Genomic DNA, 22,062 nt, shown 5'->3' on the forward strand with positions numbered 1-22,062 from the left:
ACATATAGATTTTAAACTAGAGATTTTTTTGTTGAAATATGTAGTGAAGAATCTGGTTAGAACTGTAACTCGGTTAGAACTGTAACTGATATTGTAACTGATACTGGTTAGAACTGTAACTTTTAAGAATTGGAAAAATTAAAAATTACTTATGCAGGAGGAAGTTATTGAAAATTATGAAATGTGCAGAGATGAGTTAAACTGAGATTTGAAATTAGAGTAAGAAGATAAGTAACTTGTTTTTATTAATGATTGGATGAGAAAATATAGTAATGTAATGGATTAGGAAACTTTATAATAGAAATTTGATATTAATTATTATATATATACATATATAATCGATAGATGAAAATGTATTACTAATCCTATTGAAAGTTAAAATTTCTTGTAATAAATGATTTTATAGATTAGCTATGAATGATTAATAATTGTTAATTGATAAGTATACAAGTATATTTTGAATAGATGATATGAGAATTTAAGATTATGAAAGGGGCACCAACGAGTTGGTAACTGGTTGACACACGCTATAAAATGGAAGATGCTCTTTTTTTTATGCCTTTTTATGGTTTTGTTTGTCCATGTATGTTTTGTGTTTGTTGTAAAAATAAAAAAATATTAAAAAAAAAAAGAAAGAAAAAAAATCATCCAACGCTCTATTAATTTTAAAAATTTGAATCTGATAAACATTTTGTTGGCATCCTTAATTCCATATTATAATTTAAACCACACCAGTAAACAAGAATACCAAAGGCGTTTCCAGATGTTGCAACCAAGCTATTTCCATAAGTGCCATGCTTCAATCTGTCAATACTATGGTCAGCCATTTCCAATTGTGCTTGATCCTGGCTTTATTCTGCTGCACTTGAGAGACTTGGTGCTATGGAAACTTCCATTTGCAAGCCATGTTAATTGCTGCAGAAGCATCAGAAATCCTCCAAGCTGTCTTTACCTGAGAGGTTCAAGCAGCCATTCTTCTAGCTCAGGTGGCAGGGCAGCAGGACTTAGTAAAGGAGTCAGAGTATGAGGGGAAAAGCATGCTAGGGATTTGTTAGAAGCCTCACAGGATTATCACACCACAGCAATCAGATAAGAAACTTGAGGTTGTTATGCTTTAACAAAGGGGTGGGTGGGAGGGAGAAAAAGGGCTGCCCCCCCAGTATAAAATTGAGGAGATGGAACCAGGCACTTAATTACTAGCCAACAGCTGAGCACAAATTGACTAAGACACCTTTGCTCACTTATTTGTCAGGAAGGACAGATTCTGACTGATGTCCAGTTGTCAGGAAACCCTACAGACTTGTAGTACAGAGGTACCCCCTAGCATTTTGGTAACTTTAATAATGAGAAAAGCCTGTTCAAGTCCAGTTCCATTTCAAAACTGAAATTAAGACTTGAACGATGGAAAACTGGTCATCTGGAACTACCTTAAATTCCACAGGATCCTCTTCTCCAGAAGTGTAGAAGACAATTATGCCTCTAATACACTGGATATATTCTGGTTAAATTCAGCAGCTTTAGTCCTGCTGTCCATGATACTTCTCCATAGCCATTGTTTAACTATGACTTGGAGAATATTTTGGCCATCCTGAGTTTGATCAACCCCCCGCTCATAATTATGCTTTGAAGATTATATATCTATATATTATCACTATATACATTTCAAGGCATATATTCAAGTAAATTATAAGCACAATGTTATAAACTGAAATGTAGATTTTTTTAAAAATAAGGAGACATGAAATGATTTGAGTATTCAAAGGGACATCAATGAAGAATATAAACTTATCTCTTCAAACTGCAAAAGACAGATAATGTATAGATGAATGTACAGGCCTTCTTTTTCAACATTACACTATTGGCTGACCAATAAAGGTCTGGGGAAAAAGAATCTGAAAACCCAAGGACTACAATTTCCATAGTAAACATATCACTGATTGATGTACAATAGCTTGTCAACTTGGCAACCTTCAGAAGGATGGGACTATAACCTCCAACATTTTCATTTGATAAGGCTCATCATTGCTGAATATGGCTAAAAACGATGAATGCAGAAGGATTTGTATTGCTGTAGAAGAAACTGCTATTCTAGATTTGTTTTGCAAATCTCTCAGGATGGCATTATCAAGGTAACATTCTCCCTCAGCCAAATTCTATACAGTATGATTGCTCCTAACCCACAATTACTTTCAGTCTCAAATCTCCAACTATCCCAGCCAGTGATTTGACAAACCGTTCTGCTTCTGTAGTATGAAGCATATTGCCAATAAATATTAAACAATGGATGACAGATGTTACTGAAATCTCTCTGTGGCTAATTTTTGAAGCTATAGAGGAAAAGAGAGTTTTCAGTTCAGCCAAAGCTATTACTCCTATAAGAAAGAGATTCTAATTTGTAGCATATGATCATATGCCAATGACTGACATACATAAAAAGATGCTCATAGAATGGTTTATTTTGCTCCAACTAAAACTAAATCAGGTATGAAGATAATCTCATTTTTTTTCTTCCAATTTTAAGCAGGCATAGAGCTCTGTAAATAGGGTAGTAGATGAATCTGTGTAAGTAAGATTTCAACACAGAGTTTTCCCTCGAGGCACAAATGATCAGGCTCAAATGATCCTGCTTTGGACACACTGTGTGAAGACCCAGCTCTCTGGAAAAGGCTCTGATGCTGGGAAAGGGGGAAGAAAAGAGAAGAGGAGGACGACCAGCAGGAAGGTGGGTAGACTCAGTTACAGTGGCGATGAGTACACTATTGGGAGACTTGAAAGAACAGGATAGATCATCATGGAGAAAATCTATCTATGTGATCGCTAGAAGACAAAAATGACTTGATGGCACATAATCAAGTAGAAGTTAAGACTTTATTCTTCTTCTCCCACTCAAATCCCCATAGCATAGTTCTCCCTCAGTATAAATAATTTAAGGATTGGATTGGCTCTTATGGGATTGTCTCTGAATTAATAGCAAAGAAGTTCATCTTGGCTCACACCTAGAAGCTCAGTCTGTTCTTCTACCCATGAAAGAGATTAAACTATACAAGTCCAGATTTGTTTGAGTACAAAAATAAAATCCAATTCGCTACCATTCAAGCTAATATCTGTTGGTGTGCATCCTCAAAGAAGGCGTTGCACCATATTCTTTAACTCACACAGAACTATAGCCAATGGTCAAATAGCATCACACAATCAGATTAAGAGAAATATCCACTGAACATATATAACTGAACAAAGGTACAGGAGGAAATGACAAGAACTTATTCAATGGTGGGTAGAAGGGAAAAAGGCTGCTAGGGCTAATAGGTCATATGTGTTCTTACAAGCAATAGTTGTATGGTTTCTTGCATATCTATGTAACATAGGACTAAGAATCTGCAACAGATTCTTCAGGATGAAAGTTCCTTCACTGAAGGTTATCTACCATGCTGGTCCAGTGTGGGTTGATAGATGTTTTTTAACTTCCTAGTCTAGGGTGCATAGAACGTGAATAACCCAGAGACACCCAGCTGGTTTCTGTACCTAAGTGAGGAGTAGAACCTGGGTCTCCCTGATCCTAGTCTAGCACCTTAACCATTACACAACATTGGTTGTTTTTTTACTTTGTAAGCTGCCAGGTGGCATAAAAAAAAGCAACAACAACAAATAAAATAAATTTGTTGATATTCTTAATAAAAGTGATTAATAAGAAAGTACTTTCAAAATAGAAAATTGGGATAATTTTTTTTAAATAAACAACTAACAGAAGATTTTTACTCTGTTTTTCAGAGCCATGTTTCCAAGATGCTGCCCAAATGCGATTTCTTCCAACTCATTTTTCAGGAGACAAAAAGAAAAAGAAAAGGAATGTTGCCTCATTTCCCTTAACCTTGTGCCTCCCCATTAGGGAAATTCAAACAATGCTGATAAAAATTCAAATTGGGGAACAGATGAAGATCAGTGCAGAGTCCTCCAAGCTGCTTTGCTCTAGTATTTTAACAGAAGACTGGAAGTACTGATACAATTTAAAATGTTATATCATCTCTTTTGGAAAAATATATATACACACACATACACAGAGAGAGAGAGACAGAGAGAGAGAGAGAGACAGAGACAGAGAGAGCGGATTAGGAAAACAGACTGCTTGAGAGCAGTAAATTACTTATAAATAAAATATAGTGGCAGACTTCATTTTCTATGCAGTATGCAAACAGTTCCTTGCTTGTAAAAGGGATATGATTTTATTTAAGCCCTGGTCAGCTGATAAACACTGCAGTAATAACAAAAGGAATAATTAGAACCCATTTTCTTGGGCTGACTAGACAAATGTTTGAAAACCATTCTCTAGAGATTACACTGGATACTCATTTAGAGAAGGCCTATTGCAATTTTCAAAAATATAAGTCACGGGCGGGGGGTAGACAATGGAAGGAGATGGGATGATATTCTGAAGCACAAAGGAGAGACAAAGATTGCACTGAATATCTGTGTTGGGACATTTCTTTTTCCTTTCTTCATATTAGCTACAGGTACAGATCTCGACCGATGAAACTTGAATTTAAATATAACTATGATAGGCTGCCGCTTCCATGTTGCTTACAATGGGACTTTACCACTACTTATGGTCACAAATGTTCTGTCACCATAGAAGATTCCATTAGGCAAGTAGAACAGAAATCCCTCACAGGGCAACCTACTCAGGGGGAACAACCATTAAGTTCTTACACTCAAGTAAATATCCATCTGTCCGCCCCATTAAATGGATCAGACCAGGAAATCAACTCCAAAAGAAGGATAAAATTACTTTTATTGAGACTGACTATAGCAAACTAGGGAGCCATCTGTCTGAGCTGCTTCCGAATATTATCTAGCTATTTTGGACTTAAAAATGCTTCAGCCCCCTTTGCCTAGGTTACAGTTCCTGCATATCTACATCAAGGTCATCTTCCTTATTCTTGAAATGGTTGCACTCTTAAAGTGTGGGCTCCTTCAGCTGTATTTGTTTATATAGCTAAATTAATAGTTGCAATTATGATTACATACAAATAGCTTATTAGTATTCAATTTTCTAATAAAGGTAATTCTATTCTTGTCCTTCATGGTTAAGTTCATTAAAAGCAGCAACAGATTACTTTATTGGAGGGAGAAAACAAATAGGCTATCACAAATCAGAACCAATGAATAAGAGTCAAAGAATAAAGAGGAGGTATGGATTCAAACTTCATGCTAAGTCCATGGTTCAGGTAGCATGTGGGCACACTGAAAGCTTTGTATGCCTCTCTCAAAAGCCAAACATCTACACCTGGAATAACTGGCTAATTTAGCATCAACACAGCAAACAGATATAAAATAACAATACCGAACAATAAAAAATCATCAAGCAAACAGATAGGAGCTATCTGCAAGAAGAACATGTCAGGGATAAAAATAACAAGTTCCAATGAAGAATCAATTGTATTGGGATTTAAATTAAGCAAAAATAAGAGAGCTGGCCTGGATCCCAGATATCCACTTGCAATTCAGTACTTAGCAATGCAGGCTTGGACAGGGCAGACTATATCCTTCTGCTGCACAGAATAGAACATAATCTTCTACCACTTTCTAACTTTCTCAACTCTAGGCATGGGGGGTGAGAATGCTACTAGCAATTACGCTTTTCTGATATTACTGGCTATAAGTGCAAGTAACTTTAATCAAATAACTTTGATTAAATATAGAATAGATTAGTTGCCTAAGCATACGATCATGAAGAATTTGCATATCACATTGCAAAACCTCCATACTGTTGACTCTTACCAACTTAGAAGATGACTGAGGAGGATAGCTTACACCCAACACATTTTAATAAATATGTATTAGCAACATTCTTCATAGATAGATCCTGTCCTACTTCATATTTCTAGCTATTTCACGTTTCAGCCCAATAAGTTCTGAAGATGTTAACGCAAGAAGGAACTCAAATATTCCATTGTGTGCTAGTTGTGCTTCAATCCTGCATGCTAATAAGAAATTTGGATTACCCATTCTATGGGCTACTGCACAGAGTACTTAATCATTTGGTAAAGTATAAAAAAGTCTAATCCTTCTAGCATCTCTTTCTTCCACTTTCTTCACACTCCATTGCCCTGCATATTTTCTCATTTAAATGGCATGTAACAGGATGTCTACAACCTAATTCAAAGGGGGTTTCATTCTGAGTTGTGTCCATATCTTAATTGCAGAACTTTTGTATTAGGCAACACATTCAGTCTAATCAGACAGATGTTTATGAAGATTCTACGACATCAGAAGCTCAGCTAATCACTAAGATTTTATAATCACAAAACTGCAAAGGGCAGTGGAACCCTCAAATGGCTTGAGGCTGCTGAATTCATTATGGAGCATCATAAAAGTATTTAAAAAACCCATAGAAAAGATAAACTCATTCTTGTAAAGATATAAACGGACTTGGTATGCTGCACATCATCTTTAAATTCTTAATTCCACAGCAAGAATTTTGCTGGACAAACAACCATTTTCCTCTCTCTATTCTTCTAGTCACAAGGAAAGTTAATATGGCTACGGCTGTTCTGATACCTCAGCTTCTTTCAGTAACGCTACTCTGAAAATGAGAGCTAATAATATATGTGCGCCAAACACAGCAGAAAGTGGGAAAGAACATTTTGTATTTTTAGTATTTTTTTTTCTTGCCAAGAGACTATTCACCTGGCTAACTTGGTTATTTCAAAGCAAAAAATTTCTGCAGAGAGATTATTACTCTCTGTGTATGGATGTGTGTCTGTAAAAGACTGTCAATTCTCTCAGCTACATATACAATTGTTTTTTATAGTGAATATAGATGACCAGCAATGCCCATGTTGTCTTCTGAACTCACCTTCCCAATACCTTTGGGTATCACAAATTCTACTTGCTTGATCAGCAACTGGGAAGGGAGAAATAAAAGGCTTCAACTAAGCCTTACACCCCCCTCCCCGGCAAACTTGGAAAGTTAGCCTTTATGCGGCAAACAGCTACACTGGCCAGAAAGGCCCCAATTCAATGACAGAGCAAACTCATCGCCTCTCAACCACTCCAGATTCAGTTCTCCACATCTCAGTGTAAGATTCGGCAGGATTCTGTTTGAAACTATAGTGATCCCCAGTAGTCACTGTAGATATGAAGTTACATGGATCATGGCCTGACTTGAATCTTGTTCAGGTACTGAGGAAGTTTCTTAAGCACCTAAAAGAGTTTCATGATGTGTCTTGTGATTATTGAAGAGGCCAAGGCAGAATACAGAGTTAAAAAGATTAGCAAGAAGAGAAGGAGTAGCAAAATATAGGTTTGATACATACAATATTTAGCGTATATGGAACTAATGCCTCCATGTGCTCTGAATTTTAATTCCCATACAAGTTTTGTGAGAGTCCAAATCCAGACAGAATGTTTAATGGTACACACATTTCTTTTCCTCTCCCACAGGGACCAAATGCAGAATCTGTACAGTCAAGTGACTTAGGACCAGTTAGGAAAACAAGAGAGAATACACTCAACCAGACAGAACTAGTGCTGCTCTTTCTATAAGAACAGAACTGACAGAGAACTGAAACCAAATCCAAAATTAATAAAGCAGGAATGTTTCCAAGAGAAAGAAGAAAACAGCTTGTTAAATTCTGATATACATCAACCACAAATGGCACCCAAAGAACCATCTAAAGAATGAAGCAATGATGTTGTTTGATGTCTGCCTATCCCAGGTCCTTGGGAAGGACTTGAAAGGTGGATAAAAATGCCAAATCCAGTCTAAACATCTGGCTGACTGCGCGACCAACAATAATAATGTTTTTGTGATTTGATAATGCTCACAGTTGTTGTCAATGTATTATTATACATTATACAATATAAGTGTTTTATACAGTATAAGTATTATTATATATGCATACAATACAACATTATTGTTGGTTGCACAGTCAGCCAGATGTTTAGATTGGATTTGGCATTTTTATCCACCTATTGAGTCCTTCCCAAGGACCTGGGATAGGCAGAAGTTGTTGTTTGATGGTGTTAAAGGTATTGTCACAGGATGTAAGCTGTTCCAGGTAAAGCTGCCTTTTGCAATTGATTGATGGTGATTTTGTCAATGCCAATCGTCTTTAAGTGGTACTCCAGATGTTTTGTGATTGCACCCAAGGCGCCTATAACTATTGGTACTATCTTTGCTTTCTTTTGCCACAATCATTCTATTTCTATTTGCAGGTCTTTGTATTGTCGTCATCATCATCATCATCATCATCACCACCACTTTAAATTTATTGGCTGCCCAACTCCAGTTGCTTTCTCTCTTCCTCCACTGATTCTGGCAATCAAACAACTGAAGATCTTCTCCCATGTATAAAGGACTGACGTTTTGAGCCCTTTTGGTTTTTTGGTTTAGGCATTTTTTGGTTTTTCCTGCTATGGGCTGATCTTCCAGTCAGTTCTCTCTTTTTTTTAATATCTGTTATTTTTTAAATTTTACTTCATTGCAAGCTACCCAGAGTCATTGTAGAGTTAGGCAACCTTGAAATTGGAATACTGTATTAAATTACATTAAATTTTACCATCTGGCAAAGATGAAGCTACACCTCTTCTGCCAAATTTATGTCTGAAAACAACTTGGGATCCATAAGCAGAAACTTCCACTCAAGAAGTTGACTGCTCCAACTTAATTGCTGACACATCCTCAATATGACCCCCCAGTGCTCAGTTGCATTTAAAGGGAAAAAATGGATAGATATAAATCAGTGGTGCCTTTAGAAACTTATTTGATTATCAACCTCGAGCAGCAGAAAATCCTTTAGGAAAAATACCACCAGACACCGCTAATGAGCCCACAGACAATTCTGTGGTGCTAGCTGAAACTGGCAGATGGATACTCTGTTCATTATAATTCTTATCCACCGCTGGTAAAAGACTCCTTAGACAAAATTCATCAGATTGCCTGGACAAATCAAGACAACAAAAATAACTGTGATGCTACCCTCTGCTTTTTAAGAAGTTAGCCTGTACTGTGCAATCTCCCTGATTTCACGGAATATTGCTGATGAGGAAAACTTTGAAAGATTTTTTACTGACTATTCAAGTAAATTTGATACCTTGTTCTTTTAGGAGACTTGGTTCACTGGAAGGGTTAAAACAAATGGATACTGCTTGCAAGTATTAGGGGTTAAGAATGAAGCTGGCATGGCAGGGACTGGCAATTCCCGGACTAGCTAGGATTATTATGTCAACAAATCCCATGTGGCTCCTACAACCTTGAAGAGAATGGCCAAGTATCTGTCAACTCAGAAAGGTGCGAGGAGAAAGCTTGGAATTTAAACACTGGACCATAGATTGCTGTATACTTCAGTAGGCAGATCTTCTGTTGCATTTGCAATGAAGAGTCAAAGCTAGAAGTCCCAGAGCCTTCTGCCGAGTAAGTCTATTCCAGATCAGAGGATAACAGTCTGGAGAGCTAGGTTTACAACTGTGTCTCACATGAAGTCTGACAAACTAGTATGTAAGTAAATAGGTTTATTGTAACCATAGATCATAACAATGGGACATAGCATAAAATACAATAAAGCACAATAAAGCACAATAAAATAAAATAAAATACAATATCAGGGACATAAGCCAGACACAAAGAACAAAAAGTCAGAACAACAATAGGTAGAGAATAAGGAATAATCAATAGAGGTGAATATGTGTAGCTCAGGGTTGAACTGATGTTACTTTATTTAGATGTTACCTAGCCAGGTAATGAAACGTTTGCAAGGAAAGAACCAAGCTCAGAGAACCTCAAGGACTCCACAAGGAATAACAGCGTTAAGAAAAGGGGAAACAAATGCCTAGCAAAGACAATAGGCATTAAGTAAACTGAAATCTGAATACAAAGCAGGAACACAGAACTATATCTACTTAACCTGTAACAGAGTCACTTGGAGTCGGTTTCATAAAGAGAGGATAAAGTCAGGCAAGAAAACAAACACAGTCATGCTCATCAAGACTGGATTTGCTGGGATCAAATGGAATGAGCACATCCACAGAACTAGTACCTGGAGGACATTATTTCTAAGTATGGAGAGAAAGAGAAAGGGAGGGAGGGAGGGAGGGTTGCCCTACCAAAGAGACTGCTCTAAAAGCTGATTCAGTCAAAAGCACAGAGAGGCCAAAAATGATTTTATCGCAACTGGTGAATCCTGTAAGTTCATCCCACTGATAACCTCTATACAAGATTTATTGGAAAGGAAAAAGAAAAAAATCATAAAGCCCATTTGAAGAAAGAACAAAATCTTAAAGGCCACTTGGCGACAATTAAAATAACCTATTAAATCAATGGACTCAACCCTGTTGTAGCAGACTGTCCAAGTGCAAGTCCATCCTATGTGGGTGTCATTTTTGAATGCTTTACAATATGTCTGGAAATCTCCTAACTTTCATATTGGCCCTCTACATCAGTGCCTGCGTTTTGGTTTCAGAGATTGGATAATTCAGCTGAAAACTGGCAAGCCCCTGGAAATGACCATATTTCAGCTGCACTTATTACAACAATCACAGAATGGTGCTATCTAATCTTGATATCCCGTTTTTATTTTTATTGACAAAACAGTCCATATTCCTAATGACTGGCTCATAGCTCATGGCTTGGATCCCAACCAAGAAAGTGGTTAAGTAGGACTGTTTTATTGGCCCCTTTGGTCTTCCATGTTTACCTTAATAGTACCTTCCTAAGATAGATTGAAAAAGTCTGTGAATGCTACTTGATGTAATGTGGCAGTGATTTTTTTTCAAAGACACCGATCAGCCTCACTGATTTCTGCACTGTGCACAGATATGCACTGACCCTTGCTTAGTACTCTACCGATAATCATCTTTTATTTATTTAATTTGTAAAATGTATCTAACCCAAGCCTCCACAACTCCCCTCCTAGAGGGGAAAATAAAATATAAAATAGGGCAGTGGTGGTGAATTTATCACTTTTTAAAAAACACTGGCAGGCTGCCCAAGGCTGCTTAGCGAGCTACACGCAGCATGTGGACTATATGTTGTGCAGGTCTGACCTAACCCAATCAGTTGAATTCTAGGTGGCTTACAGAAATTAAATGTCAACAAGATACAAATCAATAATTAAATTATCATTAAAACACAAAACTAAAATTTATAAAATCAAGAAGTGGTATCAGATATGTCAATCAAGAAGAAAAAATATTTTCATGTTTGCCAAAATTCTCAGATTGAGTAACTGGAACATCCAGGACGATTAATTGAATGAGTCAAACACTTTATCTGGGGGCAGTTTTGCATTAGGCAAAAAGAGAGCCCAAACTGAATATGCAATACAGACAGCATAGAGAATTTCTGCAGGTGTTTAATCTTTTTCTCCTCCTAACTGAGCTGTTTTTTGCCTGCTGCAATCAAACTAAGTTAATTTTTAAGTGGAGCCCAGTTAAGACTATGCCCCAATTATTCCCCCTCTAGAAAATTCCTGAGGGCACGTACAGATTCTTATATGTATCCCTAATGCCACCAGAAGGCTTGCCTATCCAAAGTGGAGATTCATACTTAACTTTTTTTTTTTTTTTTTTGTCTGCGCTCAGTCATTGCTGACCCTGCAGTGACTGCTTGGACGAGTCCTTGCAGTTTTCAAGGCAACTGTTTTTCGGAAGTGGTTTGCCAGAGCCTCCTTCCTAGGGCAGAGCCCAGCTGGCGAGCGCAGGAGGCGGGGTTTCCGTTGCTTCGCGCCCTTTTCGGGCGCGCGCGGTTTTTCGCACTTATCGGCAACTGCTCCCAACTCCTTTTTTGCAAGGCGCCGCCAGCATTTTTCCTCCCACCGGAGTGAGAGTACCCATTTATCTACTCACGTAAGTTTTCGAACTGTTGGGTTGACAGGAACTGGGGAGGAAACAGGAGCTCACCCTGTTTAACGCGAAGGCTGGACTCGAACCACTGAAGCGTCGACCATTTCTGGTCGGCAACTTTCAGCGTCATTAAACCGCTGCGCCACCGCGTCCCCCCATACTTAACTAGCAATCTTTAATTACTGACTGTCAGGCCTAGCCCAAGGAACTCCAGGAGACCATGCAGATTCAGTTCAACAATGTTTATTAGCTACGACCTCTAGCAAGAATCTTCCCAGACTGAAACTTAGTTCCCACAGTCAGCCAGTGAAAACAGAGTGAATTCCTCAGGGAGGTGCCAGCCTCATCCTCTTATCTCTTCCTCGCCCCTCAGGAGACGAAAGAGGATGTTTCCCTCCCTGAGTGTGGCCTTCATAATTCCATTCCATCACACTGACAAAGCTTAATGTCTTTACAGTGAGTTTTGCTCCTTTAAAAATTCTGGAGCAATTTTATTTAGTCTGGAAGAGGACCCAGATGGATAAATTGCTGACTTACTGAATGATCTCTCCTCAGAATTTTTTCCTATCCATAGGCCACAATCAAGCCAGAGTGTTTTTTAACTAGTGAGTCCTGAACAGTGAACATCCAAATAAATAATCCTAGTCCCTAACATTATTAGAGTCAGAAGTCAGCTAATACCTTGACCATTGACTGGCAGGTCCTAGAAGGACAGCCTTCTCTGCCGTTGCCCCCACCCTATGGAATACTCTCCCCCCAGAGGTGAGGCGGGCCCCTACCCTCCCAATTTTCCGGAGGGAATTGAAGACTTGGCTCTGCCAACTTGCGTGGGGCGAGGAACGATACAACCCATCCTGGGTGGTGCCTTGAAGATGCTCCCTGAGTTTACCTCTTGGAAGTATTATATAGGAAGTTTGTTACTGTAGTATATTTGAATTAATTAATTAATTAATATTTATCATTTTAATTGTTTATTCTGTTTTTACTGTAAACCACCCAGAGCCACTCTGCAGTGAGATGGGCGGTGGCAAATTTGAAATATAAATAAATGAATAAATAAATAAATATCTTGATACTTAACTGTTCTCTTTAGCTCAGTTTAGGCTCCTCGTATCTGTTCTACTAGAAGGCAGATTTACTAAGATCACCCATGAGAAACATCTCTGCATTTGGGATTCAGGAATAATCAAAAAATGCATATGTATATGAATTCTATATACTTGCAATAAACTTTCCAGGCATACAGATGAATTTCTCTCACCCTTTTACTTCTGGATAAGCAGCCAGCTATTAACCATCATATAGCTATATTTTGTATGAGAGCATGTAGATTGTGGGAACAGGCATCGGGGACACCACCAACAGCACTCCAGCTCAATCTCAAGCTGCAGGGTATAATCTTATATTGCATTATATGGCACAGCATTATTTGCTATGTACTGTATTGAAGTTTGGGGAGGGGGTTAAGATAATTAAAAAGCAAGCAAAGTATACAGTCAAATGTTGTTTTGCTTAGAAAAAATTAAAATGGAAACAGCGTGGAACAAAAACATATACTTACTCGATAGGACTGTAGTGAGGAAGATATAGTCAGAAAAGGAAATCAAGCCACATTCTCCAAGTGCATAAAAGATGCTGTCTTCATCTGCAAATTTCTCACGTTCCTGGGAGATTCTCTATTTTAAAAGATGACCAATACCACAATCCCAAGAGAAGAAAAATATACTTAATTAATAACAGACCCAATAATTATTGCCATTAGTCACTTTCTAAATCCCTTCTATTACCATCCAGATACCTTTCCAGCCTTTAAATCTGTCAGGTGGGCTTTTCAGGATTAAAACATGAAAATCAAGTTCTCTTCTACCTAAATTTTACATAAATTTCAGTCCTGTGCACACTTATTTGGGACCAAACCCCTTTGAATACAGGGATTTCTAAGTGAGCAAGCTAGGATCTTGCTGTTAACATTTTCAATCCCAGACAAATCAAGATATCCCTGGTTGTTTCCTACTAGCCTAGTACTAGGTATATTAAAGGTTCTATCTTACCATTTTTAATTCACAGTGATCAGAAAGAATTTACTGATGGTTGGTTTGGAGAACCTTTATACTTCTGTGCATAGATATAATACTGCCCATCTCTTAATTTGATTAAGAAATAGGAAGCAGGTTACAGCACTTGAATTTTAGCAGTTTTGCACTCTATGAACACTGCAGGAAACCAGAATTAATATTACCGTGTCTTTTCTAAAACTGTAAACTTAATTAGCTTTGAACATTTGCAGACCATGATTTAAAGAATTTCTCCTAGCTATGATTTCTGGCAAGGCATACATAATGTAAAACTCCTTTTAACACCAGGATGGGGGAAATGATACTCCAGTGCAAATAAAGATAGAAGGCCAAACCTAATCTCAGTATCATAGTTAAGAGGCCACAGTTTATCATCAATACAGTGAAATAAAGGCATTTTATTTATGGTAATTGTAATGCGGACAGACCTTTCTGATTCTCACGGCAATGATTTCTCTTTCCCATTCTATCCATAGAATTAGTATATTTAATTAGTAATCTGGAAGCTATTAAGCCATTTTGCCTTCTGAAGTTTTAAAGGCCAAAGAAAGATGCAAAAATTGGGTTAGAGAGGCTGAGTAATAATTTTAAAGCAGTTAATGTTTTCAGAAGTCTTAGAAGACATATTTTACAATACAAGCACACACACACACACACACAGAGGAAAGAGAAATATTAAAAAGGGTCAAGTGAGTTGTGGTTAATGTATATGGAGACATGCAAGCACAGAAGCACATAAATCAGAAGCACAAATTTAAGAGCGATATTAGGGATCAAAAGACACCATCAACAACACACCAGGGTCCAGTTATACAACTGTTCCCTATCTGTTACCTCTGTCTAGCGAGGATCCCATCATATATGAGATAAAGGAAAGACAATTTGTTAAGCAATGACACTTAAAGCACATTGACATCATCAGTTGCATTTGAAGAGCAAGAAAAAATCAAAGCAATAACTGTCTTAAGGAATGTAGAGAAAGCATTGATTAGAAACTGTGACTGAGATTCAGATGCCTTCTGATGCTACCATCCTATTTCTGTCTGAAGTACCTGAACTGGAGATAAAGCCATAATGAAATAAAGTAATAATACTGAAGGAATGATGATCCTCAAACTCTTTCATGATAATTCTAGCTACATACAACTACCAAAATAACAAGGGAGAACTCATAACAAGAATCAGAAACATTCTTAGTGAAAACATTTTAGGGAGCTGAGAATGCATCTGAGAAGTAGCATTAAGCGCTTTTCCTGCAAAATGATCTTGTATCTTGCCATCAGTATTAAATCATTATATTTATTCTGACAAAATCCAAAAGATCAAGCTAAATAACAATGTAGTACGGCCAACATTTATACATACAGTTGACAATATCTGGGAAAATATTCAGAGTTATCACTCTGTAAGATGATGAAAACTGTGCCTACAATCAGAACTGTGATGTTTATTATAATTTCAGGATTATGGAATCATACTGTTGCTACTCCTATCTCTTGTCATTTTAGTATCTCTTAGCATGCAGCCCTAACTGTAAAGAAAGTCCCACTGAAATGAAATTGATTCCTACTGAAATATGTTAAGATTGCAGGTTTAGAGACGCAGAAATTTAATTAAGATTTTAAACACATTTAAAGGCATTCTGTTTGTAGAACATTAGGCCAAAACAATATTTATCCCTAGTTATTATTTAGAATTTTCTTATGGCATTCTGTATCTTTCTTTACATTAGAGGTAATAACAATAATATAATTCATATTTAAATGTGATCACAATAGAATATACTCATTTGTGTTATGGATCATATCATAATGAATGAGCTTCTGACACCTATTCCTTTATGCAGTTGCGTGAAATACATTAATTCTACAGGCATGTCAGTAATTCAAACACATTCTATTAAAAGCAAGTTTCTCTTTATGTAAGAGTGAGTTTTATGAATCTCAACACCATTTTTCCTCAACTATTGTTCCAGCACAATGCATTATTACTCTTGAATCAAATGCAAGGTATTTAAAAAGCAAACATGCAGGTGTTATATAAACAGTAGTAGTAGTAAATGACATGTAGTTAATGCTAAGTAGATTAGGCTTCTCTTAATGATTATCCATTACCATTAGAATGACTAATAGTCAGTACATTCTGTTCAACCCGCATATTATAAGCCCTTTTTGCACCTGGATTCCAAATTATTCCTACTTGTTGTCAAATTAAATATTTTCTTTTATAAAGTTTCCATTTATACAAATGGAAGCATTACTGCAAAAATGTCATGACTATTACTTAAAAAAAGGCAATTTAACATACTGAAAAGTTTTATATTTCCCAGAATCAGCAGAGTCTGTTCAGTATTGCCTGAAGCTCATTATCACATTAAGTAATTCAATTTAATGCATTAAATTAGAATTTAAAATAATATTCCTAGAATAGCGAAATCTACTTTACTCATATAGGACAAGCATGAAGAAGTAAACATAGTGCAACTGAATAGTATATACCAACATGTAAGAATAACACATATATAATATTGCATATTATATAATAATGCATATATTCTCTTCTATTGTAATGCATATATAGTCAAAGATGTGAACAATTCAATTTCTGTCAGATGGATTTAGACCGGTATTTCCCAAACCTGGCAACTTCCAGGTGTGTGAATTTCAACTCCCAGAATTCTCATCAATGACCATACTGGTTGTAGAATTCTGGGATTCCAAATCCACACATCTGGATATTGGGAAACAGTGATTTAGACCTTCAGCTAAATGAGCAATAAAAAGCAATACTTCTTGAAGAGGCTGCTGTGCATAGTCCAGGCAGGAAAAGAGAACAATTACTCTAAGACAGAACACAAGAAACCTAATTCTCAAAGTGGTGACAAATGTGATTCTGAGTACTTGTTTTCATAACGAATTATTTAAGACAATACTTAAAATGTTAACTTTCCAAGATATTATGGTAATGTAGCATTACAGCCATGGCAAATAAAAAAAGCAGCAAAGGTATATTTTTGAACTGTAATCAAAAAGGCAAAATATGAAGAATGTAACTCATTTTCAAGCAGGAGTCCTTATCCAGATTCTTGCCAATGATGAGGTAGCAAATGCATTGTTAAAACAGCAAAACTCTAAGCGTGGTCTCAAATGCAAGGAACAATAAGATCAGGCTTGCTGACAAGGCTGATGAAGTCAATATTCTAGTTTCTATCATGATCAGAATGAAATCTTTACTAAAAAGGGAAATGACCATCACCCAATGGCTGTACTTTTCTACTTAAATTCTTCTTAAAGAAACAACAAGAACCTAGCCTGGTGTCCTCCAGATGTTTCCAGTACAACTTCCAGAATCCCCAGCATTTGCAGTGCTCACTGTGGCTGATGACACTGAAGTCCAAGACATGGGGAGGACAAAGACCACCTGCTCTTGACATTGGCATGCAATGGCACTCCAGGTTTCAGTATTCATATATTCCAAAAGGAAGCTTATACAGTAACATCTGATTGTTGTAAGGCATAAGGTATGTACTGTATATTATCACAAAGTACATTTATACATATGGCTGCATAAGTGTCCTCTGTATCAACGAAGAAAAGGCCTGAAGATTTTAAAGCTGCAGATAAAGTAGGATTGCCACTTTTAACCTAGCAATTTATGGACAGCTCGGTCATCGCTTTAACAGAGCCAAGCACATAAGTCTCCAAAGGCTTACTGAAAGCAGAGTTATTAGTAATAGGCTTTGAGATATATGAATTATGAAACACCAATTATATATATAAAAAAAGCCAAATCATTATGTATAGCCCTTTATTTACTAGTACCACAATTTCAATTTCAGAAATTGAAATAGCACATTATTAATAATCACAACATTGCCCATTCCAACGTACCCTTAGTCAGTGCGCATTTAACAAGCAGATTTTGCATTTTTATCTGTGTCTCCAGACATTTTTTTTTTTTTGAGCACACATATTTGAACTGGAGGAAATAAATTACATTAATTTAGAAACTATATTATTTTTTAATTCCTGGTTTAGAGAAAATGTGGACACAACTCTGCCCACGCTAGTTGGGATCCAGTCTCTTGAAGAGAGGGAGGGAGGGAGGGAAGAAAGGGGAGGGTCCTTCCTTTCAAGAGGGACCTGGGATCCTATGGAGAGTTTCTATAGAAGAAAAGGATTAACATCTTCTGATTGTCCTGCAATGCTTTGTTCTGCCCCTGAAAAGCTAGTCTAGTTGATCCCTGTTACCTACCACAGCAGTGTGGTAAATGGTACTAGGAGCTAGAAGGAACTAGAGAAAACTGCAACTCCATCTACTTCTTCCAGTTTTGCAAATCTAGTTTGGACTAAATATGAATGCAGATTGCCAATACGAGCACACCAAAACTATAAGCAGATGATCATCTTATTCAGAGTTACTAGCATTATTTTTGAGAACACGGTTAATCCCCCATGTTATATTATTTTTCATATAATAATGTCAAAAACCTAATAAGCAATGCCTGTATACCTCAGGGAACACTAGTACTGGAAAATGACTATAAACTGGCCATTTGTCTTAAATCATGAAGAAAAGCAGTGAATGTTCAGTGACATTTTCCATGCCATTAATGTTTACACTTCAATACTTTTTTCAAAAAAAAGTTGATAATCTTAAGCAATCATTGCATTATTTTCTCCATGAAAACTAAATATGTACTGTATATCATGAGTGCAAGAACTGCATACATCTTAACAATTTAGATATTTAGAACAATGAGATCTTAACAATTTAGATGATCTGCCTTATTTGGGATTACAGTAACTGAACAATCATTAGAAAAAAAAATGAATGCTTAAGATTCTGTGTACTGTATTTGTTGTAATGTCATTCTCTTTCAATCCCCATTAACCACTTTTAGGTTTGCTAACTGGGTAATATACACAGAAATTCAAGTAATTTCCTTTTAATTGGCAGCATATGGCTATTATACACTTATCTGGACGTAAATAAACTTTCACCAATTCATCCCAGTGAGAATTGCTTCTGAGTTAATATATACTGGAGTTGGAGGTACGTTAGAAATGTTTTAAGGCAAAAAGAATTATGTATTACAAAGTAAAAACAGGATTAGCTAGGATGGAAATCTTTACAGGGAAGAAATATTCCAGGTTTTATAACAAGAATACTGAAGAGACTGCAGCATCGATCTCAACTTTCTATTTGGCAAATGCTTCATTCCAGCTTGAAGCATAGCTATTAAAGTTGCTCATACATAAAAAAAATAATAAATTTGGAAAAAGTGCCTTGGACCTGTACTGTCACACCTCTCCCCTGTTCATTAAAGGCTTCTTGGCAAATCTGAAAAAAAAGTTCTGTCTGCCTTAAGGGTCATATTAACTTTAATGAGACAACTCCTTAAAGCAGCAACGCAATTTTTTCAGGTTTGCACGGAAGCTTGAAACAGACTGCTTTAATGAATAACAGAGAAGTTATTGTGTTCATATGAAGTCCAATGCACAGTTTCCAATAATTTTCAAACTGTGCAAGCTGTTATCTAACAGGCTTTCATACAAATATATTTTAATGTCACTTAGTTCTGACAGATGGACAAGAGATGCACACCTCTGAAATCTCCTTGGGTTCCTTACTACCATGATGTGATATTTGAACCGTTGTTGCTTAAGCTTGTAGCTACACATTTTAGAATAACATGATTTAAATTTGTCTATGCAAGTAAGCATATTTATGGGCACTGATCAACGTTTTATTAAAGTTGATTTTCCAGACACTGTAGGAGACAAAAAGGGTCTTGAGAATCTCAGCCCGAAATTCTCAAAAAAGGATGGAATCTTTGTTACTTCTAATAGGAATTAGGGAGCTCAGTTGATAACTTCTTGACTCTTTAGTAGACTGCCTGAATATGTTTTGTGGTGTCAACAAATCCATGAGAAAATCTCTGCTGTTAAAATTGGCTTGAAAAGTCTAATGAAAATATTGCCTATTTTTTCCCTGTCCTAATTTTACGCATATGATCAAAGTATGTGTGTTAAGTTCAGATTGCAGACCTATAGACACTTATCTGAGAAAGTCCCATTAAAAGTAATCAGGCTTATTTCAGAGAACAGAACTAGTGGGGTCCACCACTGAATTATAACAGGGGGGAGGGAGGACACAGAATATAGATTGACATGCTTTACATTAGCAGTAAAATTAATTTTATCCAAGTAAGACTTTTTAAAAATGTATAGCGATGAACATTTATATGAAATACTGCAGCCTCAGTGGGGAAATTGCTTTACAATTTCTTTGTACAGTAAACTGAGAAAATCAGAAAAATCCCACAAAAATGTTCATAGTGCAAATTTTATAATTTAAGCCAAGGAAAAATGTTTATTCCCAGAAGAAAAATGAGAACTGTTATTATTATTTTTTTTTAAAGAAACGTATGCAATCTTCCACTGTAAAATTGACCTCATGATGTATCAAGCAGGACTTGTATTCTTGGTGGTTTTCAGAGGCTAGAAAGAGAAATGCGCATGGATCATGGATCCCTTTACCAGCAACAAATTAAGTAACCATCACCATCAAAAAAAAAGCTGCACCTGAAATGCAAGACTTAGAAGACTAGCATTCTACTGTCCAGAGGAAAACAAGCCAACAATATCCCAAGACCCCTCTACAGGCAGCAGGAGCCCAGCAAGCAAGGGATGAGCCCTTCTAAAGAAAGCAAGAAGGAAAAAGCCTCTTTAAAAAGGACAGAATATATTTGATATTCCTCATTACTGGTGGATCTTTAATATTCAGAAACTGTCCATATTTATCTCTTCAAATCATGTATTTATTCTTTCATTGTACGCTCTAGGTGCAATACAGAATTTTGCAACTCAGAGAAGACTACCCAGTGGATCCTTCCAAAATCATTGTATCTTTATGCAACAAAAATAGCACACAAAAAAAAGTGTGAGAGAGGCAATGATTTATTGATAACATAGATGTAATTTGCCTTCAGTGCTCTGTTCCATTTTTGAAGAGATGCGACTGGATATATTTTGCCAGACTGCTATAGGTGCACTAACTCATAAGAAAAACAAACTGACATGTCAGACTGCACCACATGTATCAAAGGTTTTCTTGGGGGTTCTGGGATACACACAATCAGCCAAGGAACAGGGTATGACTGAAGAAGTGTGTCCAGCAAAAGAAGACAACAACAGCATTTACTAGGCAAGGAAGAACATGTATATCTCTTCAATCACCTACCGTATCTTCTGATTTTTACTAATCTTAACTTGGTTACTGAATTAATCTATTACATGGCTTCATAGACTACACTGGACAGTAATTTGGTTACAGAATTGATCATTTGAGGAGTTCACATAATACACTAGACAAATAGGCTACATTTGAGATAACAAACTTAGCCACAGAGAAACAAAGAATGTTAAAATTAAGCTGACCGTGTGTAATATGTATGTAGACATTAGGTCTTGACTGTCCTATTCATGCTTGTTTATTTGTTTGTTTTATTTAAATGCCTCTCCATTTCCAGAGATTCAGACTGGCTTGTAGTATTAATATAAGATAAAATGGTCTTATATTAGTCAAATAATACAGTTACAATCAAACTGTTACACCACTTGGGCTTTGCATGATTCTGTAAAGAATATACCAAAGACTCAGGGGAGAGGTAAATTGTTTCAAAGGCGGGAGCCATCAACAAGAAGGATCAAGCCTGAGGTCCCTCAAGATGGCATTTCCTCAGTGATGAGCCCTTTTCAATAGGGAGAAGGCTGGTTGTCATGGATATATCAAGGTCCTGAGCCACGAACCATGTAGGGCTTCAAAAATGACAACCACATCTTGAATTGCGCCTGGAAGGTAACTGGTTCCCAATGCAACTTTTGAAGTAGTGATATTATACAGGCAACCTCAATGTGCCCATAACTACCCAGGCCACTGAATGATACATCAGCTGAAGTTTCTAGATGGTCTTCAAGTGCAGCCCCATCTAGAGGACACTGCAATAATTCATCTGTGAAGTGACAAGAGTATGAATGACTCTAAGTAAAACCTCTGATCCAGAAAGGCTGCAACTGGCACACAAGATTTAATTGTGCAAAGGCCCTCCTGGTCATAGCCTTCACCTGCTGTTTAAGCAAGGACT

At 36.8% G+C, this 22,062-nt stretch overlaps 1 protein-coding gene across 1 annotated transcript in view; it reads right to left on the reverse strand.

Annotated features, from left to right (window-relative positions):
- Positions 1-22,062, reverse strand: part of MICU1 (mitochondrial calcium uptake 1) — a 134,228-nt gene that overhangs the window by 55,236 nt on the left and 56,930 nt on the right. The window contains exon 6 of the mRNA XM_088144382.1: positions 13,400-13,514. Within this exon, the coding sequence (XP_088000508.1) occupies positions 13,400-13,514 (115 nt within the window). The remainder of the gene's footprint in view (positions 1-13,399; positions 13,515-22,062) is intronic.

The sequence above is a fragment of the Python bivittatus genome, unplaced genomic scaffold (genome assembly GCF_059951505.1).
Source record: "Python bivittatus isolate LINGU-HERP-01145 unplaced genomic scaffold, Pbiv_v1 ctg000400_np1212, whole genome shotgun sequence".
Taxonomy (NCBI): Eukaryota; Metazoa; Chordata; class Lepidosauria; order Squamata; family Pythonidae; genus Python; species Python bivittatus.